This window comes from Xyrauchen texanus, chromosome 25 (genome assembly GCF_025860055.1).
Source record: "Xyrauchen texanus isolate HMW12.3.18 chromosome 25, RBS_HiC_50CHRs, whole genome shotgun sequence".
Lineage (NCBI taxonomy): Eukaryota > Metazoa > Chordata > Actinopteri > Cypriniformes > Catostomidae > Xyrauchen > Xyrauchen texanus.
The window spans coordinates 18,298,023-18,315,630 of NC_068300.1; the positions used below are offsets into that span (position 1 = coordinate 18,298,023).

Sequence of the window (17,608 nt, forward strand, 5' to 3'; positions counted from 1 at the left end):
AAATGTCTAGTTTTAGCTAACATAGTTCTTAGTATCCATGTAATCTCTCAAGAATAGATTTTCTAATTGTACACTATTTGGAAATGCTGTTTAAAATAGTTTTAGATAGCATGTCACACTGCTTGACTTTTTATGTCAACTACTGTATCTCTGCACTCTTTAAAAGAAGTAATTCAGCCTGTTGGTTTCATAGTTGTATTTTAGGGTTAGAGCACTCTAAAAATTTACTTTAAGATAGTAAAACTGTCCAAACAAGCTTTTGATGGGATTCCAACAGACCATGATGTTAATTACAATATTTTCTTATTCCCAATATATTTCAGTAACTTTAAGACTTGTGTCTTTTATTAATTCTGGTTATATATTTGCTTTGAAGTACAAGAGAAAACATTTATGTCCACTTTTTAAATGAAACCTAAGATCTAATTAATACGACTTAAACATTAAGCTACATTATTGTCTAATCATACATGCAATGTGAAATAAATCCTAACAAATGGTATGTATACTATATATATATAGTACACATACAAACATTTATTTATATATATTGTATAGTATACACACTACCAGTCAAACGTTTTGAAACACTTGGCTGATATGTTTCTCGTGATCTTAATCTTTTGATCTGAATGCATTTGTGTAAATATTTTAAATTAATTTTGTAGACAATAATATAATTGTGCCACCATATTTATTTATTTCATTATAAAACTAAAATTGTATAATAACAAAAAAAAAATAATAATTGATGACTTGGACCAAATAATAAAGAAAAGAAGCCAATAGGTGCCCAACATAGATGGGAACTCCTTCAATACTGTTTAAAAAGCACCTCCGGGTGATACCTCAAGAAAATGGTTGAGAAAATGTCAAGAGTACATTTCTGCAAATTCTAGACAAAGAGGGACTACTTTGAATATGCTAAAATATAACACAGTTTTTATTTATTTTGGATTTTGTTTAGTCACAACATAATTCCCATATTTCTATTTATGTTATTCCATAGTTTTGATGACTTTACTATTATTCTAAAATGCGAAGAAAAAAATAATGAAAAAAAAAAAAGTTTCAAAACTTTTGACCGGTAGTGTGTGTGTGTGTGTGTATATATATATATATATATATATATATATATATATATATATATATATATATATATATATATATATATTTATTTATTTTTATTTTTTTTTAAGCACACCATTCTGTTAGGACTTGTTCCTCAATGTAAACTAAAGAATGCACCTCACTGAAAATCAAGACATTCAAAAACACATTAAAGGACATATTGTTGTCCCCCCCCCAATGGACAGATAAAAAAAGAAAAGAAAAAAGCATTAGTTTTGGTCATTTTTTATTAATTACATGAAAATGTAAGCAAACGTCTCCAGCTCACATAGGTTTTGGAGGGGCTCTTGGGGCACCACCCTGAAACAAAAATGTAACTTTCATTAGTTTTAAGTAATTAATCAATTTAATTTGCATGTACATGACAGCTGTCAAGCACTAATTCATGATCAAGCTTTTATCTGAAGTGTGATGTATATAATGCACTTACAGTGGGCCTGAAGCGTGGAGGAGGAGTACGGTCCTTCCTGGCCTCACGTGAACGGTTCCTCACCACTTTGCTGTGGATGGCACAGCTGACACAATAGTGCAGCTTCACATACAGCTTGGGCAATACATAAGCTGCAGGAGGACAAAGTAGTTTAGACCATAAAAAATAAAACTATTGTTTTATTAAAATAACCACCACTCTAAAAAGTAGAGCATCCTGTTATTTCAGTTTGTAAGTGTGTTCACTCACAGTCAAATACACTGGCCTCAGAGATGTCCCTGACAGCCGCCGCCTCCACAATATTTCTGATGACAAACTTCTTGATGGCTTTGTCCTTGGGCACACAGCGGGCACAATTTGTGCAGCGAATAGGCTGGACATGCCCACGTCCCTTCTTGGCACGACCGTTATTCCTCCTCTTTTTAGTCTGGCAAATAAATAAACGCAATGAAGTTAATCACAGGTTAAGAAAAAAAAATTCTGCTCATATAATGTAAAAACATTATTTTTGCCTATGCCAACAGGACAAAATGCCAAGATATGAATATAAAACATCGGACGTATTAAAAATTACATATAACATTCACAACAATAATACATACTGCTGATGAGCTTTCCTGGCATCCATTGGGAATGGCCCCATACAATTTATATACATCATGACATCAAGAACTACATCTACAACATTAATAAGGTACGTACAAATCTAACCGCACATTAAACGATATTTACCGGGTTAAAGATGTCGTAGGTTAAGTTAGCTAACGATGCAAGTAAAAGTTCTTGCTTCAGTGTTACACGCGTGACACTCTAAACGGTCTCGTTTTAATGAATAAATATAATGAAAAACGTATTTATGTTTGACTGTATATGGGGTGATATGACTAGGAAACATAGAAACGGTGAGAAAACGTAGCAACTAAGTGTCGGATAAGTACAGTAAAAGAAGGGCCTGTGCTCAAACGTTTTGCAAACTCACCATTTTGATTTAGAGAGGCATGGGAGAGGACCGGAAGTATGTTTACGTCATTTATATACTGCCCAGCGGCCGACGGAAGTTAACAAGTAAGATAATAAAAGCCCCCTCTGTTTTGAGAGAAAGAAAAACTGTAGACGTGTGTGTGTGTGTGTGTGTGTGTGTGTGTGTGTGTGTGTGTGTGTGTGTGTGTGTAAAGAGCATGTCATATAAACATGCACAAGTGCAGGAGCTGTAAGAGATTTTTTTTTATGGAAATGTATGCAGAAAATGTTCCTTCTTCCTGAAACATATCACTGAAATAAGTGTCCTGTTCTGAGAAATCTCACTGGTCTCTGTGACAGCAAGAGACTGTGTATAGAGCAAACTTTACACAGGCCAAGGACACATTTTTTGAACAGCCACATTGGCACTGAGCTGGGTTGTTTGTGACAGGGCTTTGTTTTCCACCACCAGATTTAAAGGGATAGTTCACCTAAAAATAAAACTTCTCTCATCCTTTACTTACACTCATGCCATTCCAGATGTGTATAACATTATTTCTGCTGCAGAACACAAACAAAGATTTTTAGATCTCTGTAGGTCCATACAGTGCAAGAGAATGTCGATAAGGCCTTTGAAGCAAAAAGGAGACAAAGTCAGCATAAAAGTAATCCATAACACTCCAATGGTTTAATCAAAGTTTTCTCAAGTGATCCAGTTGGGTTTTGGTGAGAACAGTCCAAAATATAGCTCCATCACTGTAAATCTTGACATTTCATTCACTATGGCCCCATTTCCACGTGGTATTAAGATGTGTTTCGTGTTATCCGGTCACATGTGGTCAGGTGAGACACATCGCTGTTGACACCTGGTCAATTAAATGTGTCTCCTGTGACCACTTGTGTTTGGACTTGGAGGTGAGGGTCTCTGTCTGATGACATACATCAATCATTATGTCAGTGTGTTACTGCATGATAAAGCACAACAAGGTAACAAAAAAAAAAAAAAACGGTGCGCTGTTTCTCGCAGATGAGGTTGAAAATTTATCTAAGCATGAACGTGTCACATCTGTGTTGATATCAGACACACTAAATGCAATCTATGAAGCTCTCATGCTTGTGTATGTATCCATTCCTTTTAAAGCCGCTCATATACGGCAAAGTTTAAACAATTATTTTAGTGCAGCAGTTGACTGTAGCGGCACCTAGAAGATGGGCATTTTGCGGGGGGCTCTGTAGCACATCCCTTTTGAGCTACTGTTGCATATAGTACACATGTAGACCTCATCAAGCCTTAATTTCAATCTAAGAAATTAAATCAAATAATTTCTTCGATTATACGGTGTGAAGTTACAAGGGCCCAAACACCAGCCTCGTTTGCTGAAATTACGTGGCTTGCCCAGTTTGATGCGCAATCCGATGCATTTTTTCTAAAAAAAAATATGAATAATTAAAGGAATATTCTGGGTTCAATACAAGCTACACTCAATCGACAGGATTTGTGGCATAAGACTGATCACCACAAAAGTTATTTGGACTTGTCCCTCCTTTTTTTTGAAAAAGGCAAAACTCTAGGTTACAGTGAGGCACTTACAATTAAGTGAATGGGGCCAATCCGTAAACATCAAAATAATTACAATTTCAAAAGAATAGCAACTAGTCGTAATGATATGCATGTTAACATGATTTTGGTTTGATAAAATTGCTTATGCCTTTTCTGTGTAAAGCTACCCAATTTTACAACTTTGCTGCCATGACGATGTAATGTCAACAAGCCCTTACATTATTTAATTACATTTTATTTAAAATAACTTTACAGCTCAAATGAGTTTTAACAGAGGAAATCATGTAAGTACTTTTAACATTATAAGTTTCACAGTTCTGCCTTTAAACCCTCCAATAACTGGCCCCATTCACTTACGTTGTAAGTGTCTCACCATAACGTTTTTCCTTTTTTTAAGACAAGTTGAAATGATTTTTTTAGGTAATCAACTTTATGTATTCTCATAGTGTTGTAGCTGAAGGGGTTCATTCAGGTTTTGCCATATTCAGATTAATTTTGACTGATGTGTTTGACAGATATTAAGAGGGCGGTGTCACTAATCGATCCGTACCGGGCGGTGTTTTGTGGAAAGTGGGCGTGTCTAATTTAACAGTCTTAGATTTCTGGAAGTTCTAGAATGGCTAAAATTGCTAATAGCGCTTTCAATTAAATAATTGTATAATTTGAAAGCTTGATTATTCCTGCTCTCTGCATGTTGCCTCTCTCGCCCCACTAGAGGGGCCACAAAGCCTAATTTACTGTGTTGCAGGCGCTGTTATTTTAACAACAGTATAGCAGAGACAACGGTACAGATAGTGGGATCTTTTGCTTAAACACTCTGCAGAAATCAAAATGAGGTAAAGAGAAACTATCTGTCTGATATATGATTCAGACTGTTCAGCAAAACCAGGTTTGTGTCAGGACAAGTTAACGTGCCGCCTTTTGAGTTTAATCAGCATGTTACGAGCGTTTCATAATAAACTGATTTTTGTTCTGATTTTGTGAACATTCATCAGAGCATCATGGCAAGGGTGTCAATGAAAGCCTATTTATACTTCAATTAAGCAACCCGTATTTTAAGGCTTCACTGTTGTTATGTACATTGTTAATTAGTTTGTTTGTTTGATTGATTCTCACTTTAAAGAAAATGTAAAAATGGCCCATTCAGACTTTTACATTTTTCCTCAGGGAACCCCCCTGAATCCCTTGTATGTTTTTATGTGTCCCATACATTTATATTCTGAATGTAAAATGGTTAAACACAAAAACTGTCATTCAGCTTCAAAACTAACTGTTGATCATATCTTTTAATATTCATATCCAAGTGCCCTCGACTGATGAAGTCTTGATGAAATATTTTAATCTTTTGGTAGAAGATCTCTCAGACCCCAACTACTTTGGCTGTCTCTGGGCCCCCAATGTCCTCATCCCTGCCCAGTTTTGAAGAGATTATTTTGAATGTTTAGGATTTGCTTTTATTTTGATAATTTGTTTTATTTTTTTATAAAGTAGGCCACTATTGCTGCCAACGTGGCAATTTGTAATGTGTAAGCTACGTATTATTATCCGGACCTTTGCTAAGAAGGAAATGTAGAGACCAGACTTATAACAAAGCTTTTGAAACTGTGCTTCAGCCCTCTGAACAAGTTAGAGGGAATCAGTTGTTTTCTTGATGAGTCCAACGGTATTGAGATTATGAGAGCTTTTTTGACTCTGTGAGATTTCCACTAGATGTCAGCAAAGACTTTGCTATAGCACATATAACCGTGTGGTTTGCCAACAGTGCTTTTTGTATTTGCTAATGCACATGAACCAATGCAACTCTGTGCACTACTGAAAGAGGATGCTACCGAATTTGGATTTCTTCGTGAATACTTTTGCTGTCTGAAAACAAGTGCCGTTCAAGAAACCAAACAACACCTCGCATTGTATCAATGTTGTAATTTACATGAGGTAGATGTCTGAAATTATCGGAAATGATTGACGGTTGGACCGTGACATTCTAAAATGTCCTCTGGTTTGCTTCTGGAAGTGATTACAGAGTTGGGATGTGGAGTGGAGCGTTGTTGAAGGGTGGGGGCAATTTGAGTGTAGCAAAAGAGGGAGGTGTTCCCAGCTCTTGCATGCATGTGCTTGTGGAAGAGGGGATGTGTGGCTTCTGCGGTGGACTGTCCGCTGTGTCACTGAACTTAGGGAGCTGTTGCCAAGAGACATGTCTTCTTTATAATGTGGCTGTTTGTAATGTATAGGAAAAGAGGAGGGGCCCACAGAAGAAAAGATGCATGCAATCATATTCACAATTTCAAATATTCATGGACTCTTTTTTCGTGAGTGCGCAAAGAGCAGGGCAACGCGCTTCGACTGTGCGCTACGTCTTACCAAATTTTCATGAGACCCCTATTTAGTGCAATTTTCGTGCCAGCGCAAATGGGCGTGGGTGGGTGTGTCTGCGCTACTGTGGGTGTAGGCGCGCAAACGGTGTTTTGTATGTAAATTAAGTGGCGCAATTTGCTATTCTCCTAAGAATTTTGTCGTTGCGCTAAGACGCTTCAATACCACCACTTAAATCTATCCAAATTCAGTTCCTGCATTTGCAGTTTGGAGATTCCACCAGAAGGTGATAATAAAGTTCATGCCCAAACTCTTAAAATGTAAATAATAATACAAAAATATATATTATTATGAGATTGTGTTAAACTATCTAAAGGTCATGGCTTATTTTTCAATTATTATCATACTGTTTATATTTACAATTGCATTTATTATCTAATATATATTGTTTTGTTTGTTTGTTTGTTTTGTTGTTTTTAAGTCACCGCAAAAGGAAGAAGTTGGAAGAAGTTAGATGGAGTAATGTTTGGATTTGGTATGATTTATTTATTTATTTATTTTTTTTTGACTACTTTTTATTATATTTTCATTTTGTTTGACGTGCAATTTGAATTTATCGAATATCTTTCGTGTTTCAATAAATTAATTATTTTTTTCAAAATTCAAATCGACCATTAAAGTGCGTTCCAATACAATCACTGTTAATACTAGCCATGATCTGTGTGTTGTAGATGAAAATTAATAATAGGCTACTTACATTCGCTATAATTTAAAGGGGCATACATCCAAATTCTGATCGCGTTTTCCATTCATATAAAAGCAGCGTGTCACTGTCATAGAAATATGCCTGGCATTCATCAAGGACGCAGTTAATGTCCAGATTTATGTGCTTTTAATGACTTGCATACAGTCCATTTGCACAATACTTCTTACGAATGTGCTGTCTTGGTTTAAATTGGTGGTGCTTGAGGGAATGGACTTTATAACAGGACACAGACACTGGAATATTCGGAGAAGAATCTTTCAGACACTACACTTGAAGTGCTTCACACAGTGAACGGGGGAACTCTCTTCAACTTCCAACAGTGTGCAGTATCCACCTGGATGGCATGACAGCAGCCATAGAGCACCACACCAGCTAATGGTGGTGAGGAGAGAGTAGATTTATAGAGCTAATTTACAGATGGGGATTATTTTGAGGCCATAATTGAGAGGGGGGGGGGGGATTTGACCAGGACACCAGGGTTACACCCCTACTCTTTTACAAGAAGTGCCCTAGGATTTTTAATGACCACATAGACTCAGGACCTCAGTTTAACATCTCATCTGAATGACAGTGTCTTTTTGCAGTGTAGCGTAGTGTCCCTGTCACTGTCACTGTACTGGGGTACTAGGGTACTAGGACCCAAACAGACTGCAGAGTGAGCACTCCATGATGGAGCAGGCAACCAGTCTTGAGCTACAGGGTGATATGGCTGCTGATTAAACTTAAAGGAATAGTTAATCCAAAAATGACTTAAAAATGCACCATAGGCGTAAGTCTAGTCTGCATGACCCAGAATTCAGTACTAGTTGGGAAATTGTCACCATTTACTTTCATTTTATTGAAAAGAAAGAAGAAAGTCCTACTTCATGTGAAAACATGAGGATGTGTAAATGATGATATTTTCATTCCTATTCCTTTTGAGAGATTGATTTCTGTGCAAAACCGTAGTCATCCTTTTGGAAAAGATTTCCACAGAATTGTGACTGTGAAATTAGCATTTTATAAAAGTAATTTAAGAATGGATATCATCAGTTAGTGTGTGCACAGAAGTTGAATACTGTTTTAAACTTTCATGAGACAGAGCAAGTCCGAGAAGCAGAGAGAAAGAGAGAGAGAGGGTGACACAGGAATGTGTCAGTGTTCCTGTAACCATGCCCCTAAACTGCAGCATATAAACATTCCTCTGTTCATATGTCAGTGCTGAATACTTGCCCACTGTTGCTGTAAATTATAGCTGATAATTAAAACCAAAAAACCCTATGCTTTTTCCTTTATCTTTAACAACATTTTCATTTTCCAGTGGATTGCATTTAGACAATGTACCATTGATATCAATGTACCCCCCACCCCCCAACTCAAGGCCTTGCAGATAACCTCTATAATTTTGCAACCGCATAGGCGTATATTTTGTGATGGTTATGCTGGAGCACTATTGCGTAAGTGAATGGTGACTTTAAGACAGTAACAATGCACGATTTGCAGACATAAAAACTTGCCACCATCATTTGACAAGAGGACTTAATTTGCATTTGATGTTAAGGTTGTCATGCCACCTGATGCATGTTTTACAGAGCAGAACTTTATCTCTTCCATGATGCGGTTGTAGAAAATGATTTAGCCTGGCTGAAGAACAGGCCTACTGAGAACAGCCTGTCCCCTCAAAAGAGTAAATCAAGAGGTCATGGTCTGTTAGTGTGGGGGGTCAATATCGCTACCTAAATTTCTATCTAAATCATGACTGCCTTCAGGTCCCAATTGCCCACACACAGATATATACCCTTGCATAGGAATACAGATATTATTTCACACAGACTTGCTCTGCAGACATGTACATCACCTCAACAGACTCAACTGTAAAGTGCACTTTGCACATTACTCTCTTTAGGACACTCAGTATACACCCACTGAACACTTTATTAGGAACACTATCGTTCATGTTAAGTGCATGTTAAATGCAGTTTTGAAAATGCAAAAATTGCTCATAGAAGACGCTCTTAACCGCAAAGATTGTTTGTTATTGGGAAACTGGGCCCTGGCCATTTTCTGTTGACCTCTCTAATCAGCAAGCATTTTCCGTCTACAGAACTGCTGCTCACTGGATGTTTTTTAGTTTTTGTCACCATTCTGAGTAAACTCTAGTGACTGCTGTGCATGAAAATCCCAGGAGTTCAGCAGTTACAGAAATACTCAAACCAGCCCATCTGGCACCAACAATCATGCCACAGTCCAAATCACTGTGATCACATTTTTTCCCCCATTCTGATGGTTGATGTGAACATTAACTGAAGCTCGTGACCCATATCTGCCTGATTTTATTCATTGCACTATTGCCACACGATTGGCTGATTAGATAACCGTATGAATATGTAGGTTTACAAGTGTTCCTAATAAAGTGCACAGTCATCGGTGCAATGGTTTTAACAATCAAACCTAATTTCACAGACTCATCCTCAGGAAAGCGGTGGTTTTAAGAGTGACAGGGTGCCTATTTCTGTGGATAAAGACTACTCATCCACTAAATAATCCAATCTAAATGTGTTGGGAAGATTACTTAAGAAATGTTATCCCATACAGATTACAAATTACACAGCTAAAATTGTAATCAGTAATTAACTTTTGGTAATCTGATTTTAATCTGATATCTTTTGGATTGCTTTTTTTTCTTTTTGTAAAATGTCTTTCCTGTTGCTTTTATACAAGGGCTTGTTTGAAATCCTGACACACCAAAAATATCAAAACTGTTACAAAGGCAAAAGTGCATTCACATTTATTTTCAAAGCATGGTGCAAATATAAATACAGCTCAGCATTTATTTGTGCATTAATTTAGAAACTTAGTTTAAAATATAAACCAAATACCTTGTGTGTATTTGTTGGTTGTTTCAAAGTCTTACTAGAATGTCAGTCCGCTGTCCACCATCTTAAAGCTATTTCCAGTCATGACTATCTTCTATCTACAGCTCCTGTCTACTTGAGTGTGGAAATACAGAAATCTCCAAAATGGTTGGTCAAGATTACATTAAAAGTACATATTTCAAATCGGCAGTAAAATCTGACAACACTGGTATCATAAATTGTGCTTCTTCACCTCTGATTACACACAAAAAAAAAATTTTTACCAGCTTGTATAGTCAGTGCACATGTGCATTCTTCAGTTAATATACAGGCGATGTCTGTATTTAAAAGGTGATAAGGCGGGACATCTGTTGACCATTGGGCATTCCAATTTCTCACATTCATTTTAATAGAAGTGGACTGTCTCTGCTAAATACTCTCTGGTTGTATGGCAAACTTTCAATATCGATTTCGGTACATGCACAAATGGCAAGATGATACACTGAATCAATTTTCACATTTATTTTATACAAATATATAGAGCGTACCTCCAAGTGCCTCTTAAGATTGGACGTGGAGTCTTTTTCAATTTGAGCAGGTTTCTCTTCTTCCATTGGTTGAACAAACAGATAGTCCCACCTAAAACTCATGCCACTGGTTGAGCCAATGTTGCTATGTCGGGCTTGTTGGGATGCTAAAAAAACAGAATAATTTTTTGATAGTGCCACAGAGCCACAGTTTTCACATGAGGTAAATCAACTATTAATGTCTTATTTTTGTTGCCTCTGCATATTAAGCTGGGATAGATGGATGTATTTTAACATTGAATAAATGACACACTTCACCTTTAAGTTTAAAAAAACATCAATCTAACACAGTAGTTCAGATATGAATCAAATAATTTAGTACTTCTTATTAACATAATGATTTACAACTACCTGCAAGTAGAGTGATCATACATCCATCTTGCATTTCTAAGTTGCAATTGTAAACAATAATGACAACTACTGTGCTGTCATGCTTAACAAGGCTCCTTCTTTGGGAGCAGTTGCGAGGCTGAGTATGAGATAATGATGGAGATGTTACAAGACTCAAGCTTTTGTGATTTAGGATGGCAGTTTCTTTGGAGCAACCATCTGCTGAGAGGGTCAGGCAGCATAGGGTTCAAATCTCCTGGATTCTGCCTGCTTCCCAGCTGTCATGACCAGGCACTCCGTAATCCACACACAACCACACTTACACACCTCGCAATTATCATACACACATTTACAAACATGCATAATCCCAGTCATGCTGCACTGCTGGAATCCTTCTCATCCATGGGCTGACACTTAAGAATGTTGGCATTCTTGCCTTGATGGACTACTGTTTTTTCCTTCGTCTATGAGTTTGTGCAGAATCCACACATTCTGTTAAACCGTGCACTATTCAGAATGGTGACCCAAACTGTGCTCATATTCCATGTACTTTCTTTTGTCCATTCTGGCCCAGCAGCCTCTGATCCTCAACCCTGCCGTTGGTCTATAAAGACCTGCAGCAATATACCTGTTTACTGTACTGTTCCTCTGAGTTCAAAGCGACTGGCCTTTGCTCATAACATCAGCAATAGCAGCAAGTTCTCCTATGGAAAGTACTCATCCTTCAATAACATTGCTCTGCCAAACTGTTACTCAATCCAACCCAGTGAGGTTTTGTTTGGACCCTTATAAAGTATTGCAATTTTTTGCCATTATTTTATTATCTTTAAACCACAGTTGGTTCTCAGAGCTCTTTAGAGACCCTCAAGGGCACTTATTGAATTATAGCTTTTATTGCTCACTTTTGGAAAAGGAGCACACATTTTTGATTTGACATATCCTTTTGTGATCCACTGAAGATTAAAAGTTATACAAGTTTGAAACATTTTTAAGGCAATATTCCAGGTTAAATACATGTTAAGCTCAAATGACAGCATTTGTAGAATAATATTGACTACTACAAAAAATCATTTCAACTTGTCACTTGTTTATTAAACAAAAGCTAAAATCTAGGTTTCAATAAGGCACTTACATTTGAAGGGAACGGTGCATTTACACCGGTACAATTTTCATGTTTCAAGACATGAAAATGATATATGTTAGCATGATTTAATGTGATAAAATCTCTGTTTTACATGATTTTAGTGTGATAAAATGTATTCAATGTTTACGGGTGTTGTGTTGTCATGGTAATGTTGCAATATTGTATATAACTTTACCCATGTAAGTTTAGAAAGCAACTTTAGCACACTAAAAACATGCTAACTCATATAAAGTGTATGTCTAATGGTTATAATTCTGAAACAGTGTGTATTTTAATGGACTGGCCTCATTCACTTCCATTGTAAGTATCCAACTGTAGCCACAATTTTTGATTTATGTTATTCTGTTAATGAGGGATGAGTAAAAATAATTTTTTGTACAAATCAAAATTATGCCACAAATGCTTTCAATTGAGCTTCACTTGTATTGAAACCAGAACATTGCCTTAATCTGTTACTCCAATCATGTGGAATTCAAATTTTTCTGACTCATTTCCCTCTCTCATGCTCCACTCTTCTCAGTTTGCATATGTCTCTCGTGATCCTTATTGGAGCTGAAAACATAATTAATTTATGCTTTTAAGAGCGCTTATGTTTTGAGATCCCTTTAACCACATCTCCTTTTCCCAGCCTCCCTCCCTGCTTGCCGCCTGGCAGGTCCGTGTGTCAAAGGTGGCTGCAGCAGAACAGACTGTGGGAACAGCCGGTCAGCCTCCCTCGTCCCCTAGTCCCTAACCAGAGGGGCAGCCATCAATCCAAGCCTGAACGGACCCCTCCCAGGGCAACCCACACACTTGCTCCCCAATAATCCACGGAAGCAATTTCATCTCGACTCGGGTGGCGGCCCATTGTCGCCAACTCCTTCAATCTTTCCTAATTAACTCTCGCTTTGTCCCGCATCCGAGCTTCTGGACTCATCTCTACAACATTCCGATCTGGGCCAGTTTTGACACTCCCAGGCAACCCTTGGACCCTAATCCCATAGCAACTTTCCCTCCCAAATAACTCTCTCCACCCCAACCTGCTGATCACCTACTCACAGATTTAGGTAGGGGCATTAACTCCATGAGTTTTTTGAAAGAAGGGAACGAGGGAGGGGGTGAGTAGATGGCAAGAAAGCGACTCCAACCCAGACAATTAGAACAATGGGCCGGGCCTGTAGGGGGCTAACTCACAGTGTCACGCCTGGACGGTGAGGTATTTTGTCGGTTTAATGAATTGTCCATCAGTCTTTGGCTGCATCACAGTCCGAATAGAGAGTGGACAGCAGGGACCCAGACACTAAGTCGGTATTTATTACACTGCCTTTGTCACTAATTGAGCTAATTATCAGTGACTCTTCAGCACTCCCACAATGACAGTATCCCTCCGCCGCCTCCCTCATCCTACCAATGCCTGGGAATGCAGACTGATTTTGCTTTTTATCCTCCTCTCTTTTTTATCCTTCTCTCCTTATTCTTCTCTTCTTCCCCCACTTTCTCCTTCCCTTTTGTTAATGCTCTGAATTCTTGTACTGTCTGCCTTACAATGCACATGTATGTACCCAGAGTTTCAAGATCCATATATCACACTGATCACATGCTTTCATTCAGTTAATTATTTCCCTTTTTAAACAGGGCCATTAGAAGGTTTTGAAGTGCAAAATGTATAGTCTTTTTGTCTCATGGAACTGTCATACAAGATCTAGTTGTATAACCATATCGTTTTACATTCAGTGGACCAAAAAATACTTGGACACTTAAGTCTCACATAAAAAAATGCACGAATGTCAATGCATTAGATAACAAAATTTCAAGCCAAGTGTTTATTTTAAAGAAAGATAGCACAAGAACTCTTTTACATTTATTCATTTAGCAGATGCTTTTATCCAAAGCGACTTACAAATGAGGAACATAGCAAGCAATTTGTCATAAAAAGTTCAAACAAGCTCTCAAGGTAGCTGGAGTGGCATGGGTGCTAGTGCAGAAGAAAGAGACAGATATGGGTTTTTTTGTACAGTAAGTGCAAGATAAGTTCAGTAGTAAGTGCAATTAATGTGGATAAGTGCTTGCAAAACAGATGTGTTTTCAGCTGGTAATTGAATGTTGAGATGGTATCAGCAGATTGTGTGGATGTTGGAAGCTCATTCCACCACAGTGGAACAGAGAAATTGAAAGATCGTGAAATAAACTCGGAGCCTCTTTGTGATGGGATCAACAGGCGCCGCTCGTTCATAGACCGCAGAGCACGAGTTAGAGCATAGACTTGGAGAAGTGAATTGAAGTAAGATGGTGCGGTTCCATTGGCTGTCCTGAAGGCCAGAGTCAAAGCCTTGAATTTGATGCGGTCAGCTACAGGTAGCCAGAGAATTGAAATCAAGAGTGGGGTGACATGAGCCCTTTTTGGCACTGTAACAGGTAAGGAATGGCCAAGGAGGAGGCGGAAAGCAGCTGAACAATCAACATACATTTTTAACGCATAAATTAACTTGAACAATTAGCTTAAACATAAACAGACATACATGCAACATGGCCGCGTGCATCTCTCGCTATCCAACTGGTGCCTCCGGCTGCCACTTATCTCGCTCTATTGCTTATCAGCTGGTCATGCACCATCACACCCTGGCCATGCCCTCCTTCTCATTACACTCCTCCCTGACTGATTCAGGCTGGGGTGCCACCGGTCTGACTAAATCTTCCCCATTCTCTGGGGAAATTGCCCTTCCTGCCGTTCTGTCAGCCTGTGGTACACCCCATCTCCTGTGAACCTGGGGAAGAGACGAGGGGAGGCGTGGGGAGAGGGAAAGGGCAAGCAGAGACACACACAGAGAGAGAGAGAGGAGAGAGAGTAAAACTTGCTTGCTGGCTCCCGGATGCGCTGTCGCCCGGTCCCCAACTGCTCCTAAGCACTCTGGCAGACACCAGCCACTCCTCCACTGGCGGATGGCAGCTAGTCCTCCGGCCCCTGGCGGATGGAACCACTCCTCCCCTTCTTGGCAGACGGCCACGGTTCCTCCGGCTCTCGGCGGCCTGCAGTGACCCCTCCGTCCCCAGGCAGACGGCCGCAGCTGCTCCCCTGGAAGATGGCAGCAGCTAGAACTCCGTGACAGCGCATCCCTCCTCCCGGGTTTTGCCACCACTTTGACAGGTAAAGAATGGGCAAGGAGTAGGCAAAAACAATCAACAAACTTTTAATGCATAAATTAACTTAAAACATAAACAGACACACATGTAACGTGGCCGCATGCGTCTCTCTCCCCAACTGGCATCTATGGCTGCCCCTTATCTCACTCTCCCGCTGATCAGCTAATTTTGTGCCATCACAGCCCAGCCACACCCTCTTCCTCGTTACAGGCCCGTTTCAGCAGCCATATCACCCTGCAGCTCTCGCCTGGTTTCCTACTTAAGCCAATCAGGGTTGAGACTGGCCAGTTGGAGACCTCCTGGGGAAAACTATGTTTGCTGCTGGAATTGGTATTAGGGAGGCCAGCAGGGAGTGCTAACCTTGCGGTCTCTGTGTGTCCTAATGCCCCAGTATATTGACAGGGACACTGTACTGTAACAAAATGCACAGTCTTTCGGATGAGATGTTACAACCAAGGTCCTGGCCAAAATTCCCCTCATAGGCCCTTCTCAATCATGGCCTCCTAATAATCCCCATCCGTGAATTGGCTACAATCCTCTCCACCAATATCTTGTGTGTGGTGGGAGTTCTGGCGCACTATGGCTGTCGTCGCATCATTCTAGTGGATGCTGCACACTGGTGGTGGTTGAGGAGATTCCCCCTATACTACATAAAGTGCTTTGAGTGCCTAGAAAAGCGCTATATAAATGTAAGGAATTTTTATTATTATTATTTAATGCAAAACCTTTCACAAAAATATGTTTTCTTAGCAGTGGCGGCTGCTGGTCTTTCAAAGAGGGGAAGCTCATTTTCGGCCTACATTATAAACTTATTTACCCTATTTTTTGCACTAAATCAATCTTAGGTGTTGATCTGCCCTGCTGTTTAATTCTAATTTTTTCCTCGTAAGGAAGACTTTCAAATGGCTTCGCCAAAATCAGGTCGACAATATTAGCACCGTCTGCCATAGTGCGCAGTTTCACCCGTACGACGCTAGCCTAGCCTACTGTATGAATGAATGAATGAACGAACGAACGCTCTAAAACAAAATATATTAAACTTCCGCGATGGGACTGAGCGCGAAATAGCTTCAGTGACTTCTTATAGTACAGATTCACTGTCAATCAAAAGGAGATGCAGTCTTTCGACAGATCCTCCAATCATCACGCTGAAGCCGGAGTCTGGGCCAGCCCACTCCTCATTCACCCCCAGAGGCGCTGAGCGTCTGTGGGCGGGACATAATCGCAGCATTTATCCAATGACCGTCTATTTTCGAGCACTGAAAAAACTGTTCAGAGCAGCCCCATTGAAGTCAATGGACGCTTCGGCTTCAACAGGGAAATGCACTGGCGCTTCTGGGAATGTATGAGAAGTAAATCGAGTCAGCCGACCTACTATATGTAATGTAGCTGATTCTGAACGAACTCGTCTTCGAGATGAACGTGTTCTAACGCATTTTTAGTCAATAATTTGTTTACACAATAGTACATATTTGACCATTATTTTTTTGACATTATAGGGGAAGCTGAGCTTCCCTTGCAGTCTTAAAGAAATCCCCACTGGTTCTGTGGTTTTCAATGATAAAACAATAGATATACTGTAGAAAATTAAGAACAGTGTTTGGACACTTTCTGGTTGTAGTCACTAGTTATTGTATTGAATTGGTTACTCTTCTAGGTAGGGCACCTGTGTGAACTTGAGGGGTACTGACTTCATACACCCACTGACCATGACACCAGTTGGTTAGAAGTCATTGCAAAAATGGCTCAGAAAAGTGAAGATAGTTCTGGAAATGGCCTAGTATCATTTGCTTACAGATGATACTTCCTTTGATATTTTGTTCTCAATGCATTGTTAGAATTTCATAAATTTTTAAGTATGGCTGAAGTGTCAAAGTACTTTTGGGGCCACTGCATATTGTATTTAGAAATACAACACATGCATATGAACATTCTGACCTTAATGATTTTCATCCGTTTTTCTAATTATATCTTGCCATTTTCTCACATATCCTTGTTTTTTCCTTTTATTCTATGATTCAGCCATAAAAATCCATGGTTAGGACTACTTCATTCTTAATAATGTTCTGTCCTGTCAGCATTCCAGATCTTATTTCTCCTCTAATCCTCTTCTACTCCCCCTCACTCATTGCTGTGTGTTCTGTTCGGGATGTGGATGTGATGGCTGGCTCAGTGTGGCGGCGTGGCACTCTTGTCTGGCTGACCTTCAGTGGCCTTCTGATATGTTGTGGTAGCTAAAATAAAGAGCTGTTTGCCTTCATCCAAACTCTTGTGGTTGTGCTGGCCTTGCCATAGAGCGTAGAATAGCCATAGAATGCAGCCTGTCATTATTTCTTGATATTTTTCTGCTATTAAGTAAATGAAGCAAAATCTCTAGTCTTTTGAAAACATACAGAGTTAACGCTGTCTTATGCCACTGCCCAGATTCCCTCCAT

At 39.2% G+C, this 17,608-nt stretch overlaps 2 protein-coding genes across 2 annotated transcripts in view; both read right to left on the reverse strand.

Annotated features, from left to right (window-relative positions):
- Positions 1 to 17,608, reverse strand: part of zgc:158263 (ceramide kinase family protein) — an 867,176-nt gene that overhangs the window by 29,160 nt on the left and 820,408 nt on the right. The gene's annotated exons all lie outside the window — the stretch shown is intronic.
- LOC127618413 (40S ribosomal protein S26-like) lies at positions 1,341 to 2,610 on the reverse strand. The gene is made up of 4 exons (XM_052090845.1): positions 2,541 to 2,610; positions 1,811 to 1,988; positions 1,562 to 1,692; positions 1,341 to 1,431 (listed from the first exon to the last, which is right to left on the reverse strand). Exons 1-4 carry the CDS (start codon positions 2,541 to 2,543, stop codon positions 1,396 to 1,398), a joined length of 348 nt encoding a protein of 115 aa, XP_051946805.1. The 5' UTR covers positions 2,544 to 2,610; the 3' UTR covers positions 1,341 to 1,395.

What these genes read in the sequence shown, in the direction of transcription:
- LOC127618413 (XM_052090845.1), bottom strand. An exon ending in TGAGGCCAGTGTATTTGACT is followed by an intron (nt 1,693 to 1,810) that starts GTGAGTGAACAC and finishes GTCCTCCTGCAG; the next exon opens with CTTATGTATTGCCCAAGCTG. An exon ending in CTCCACGCTTCAGGCCCACT is followed by an intron (nt 1,432 to 1,561) that starts GTAAGTGCATTA and finishes TTTTTGTTTCAG; the next exon opens with GGTGGTGCCCCAAGAGCCCC.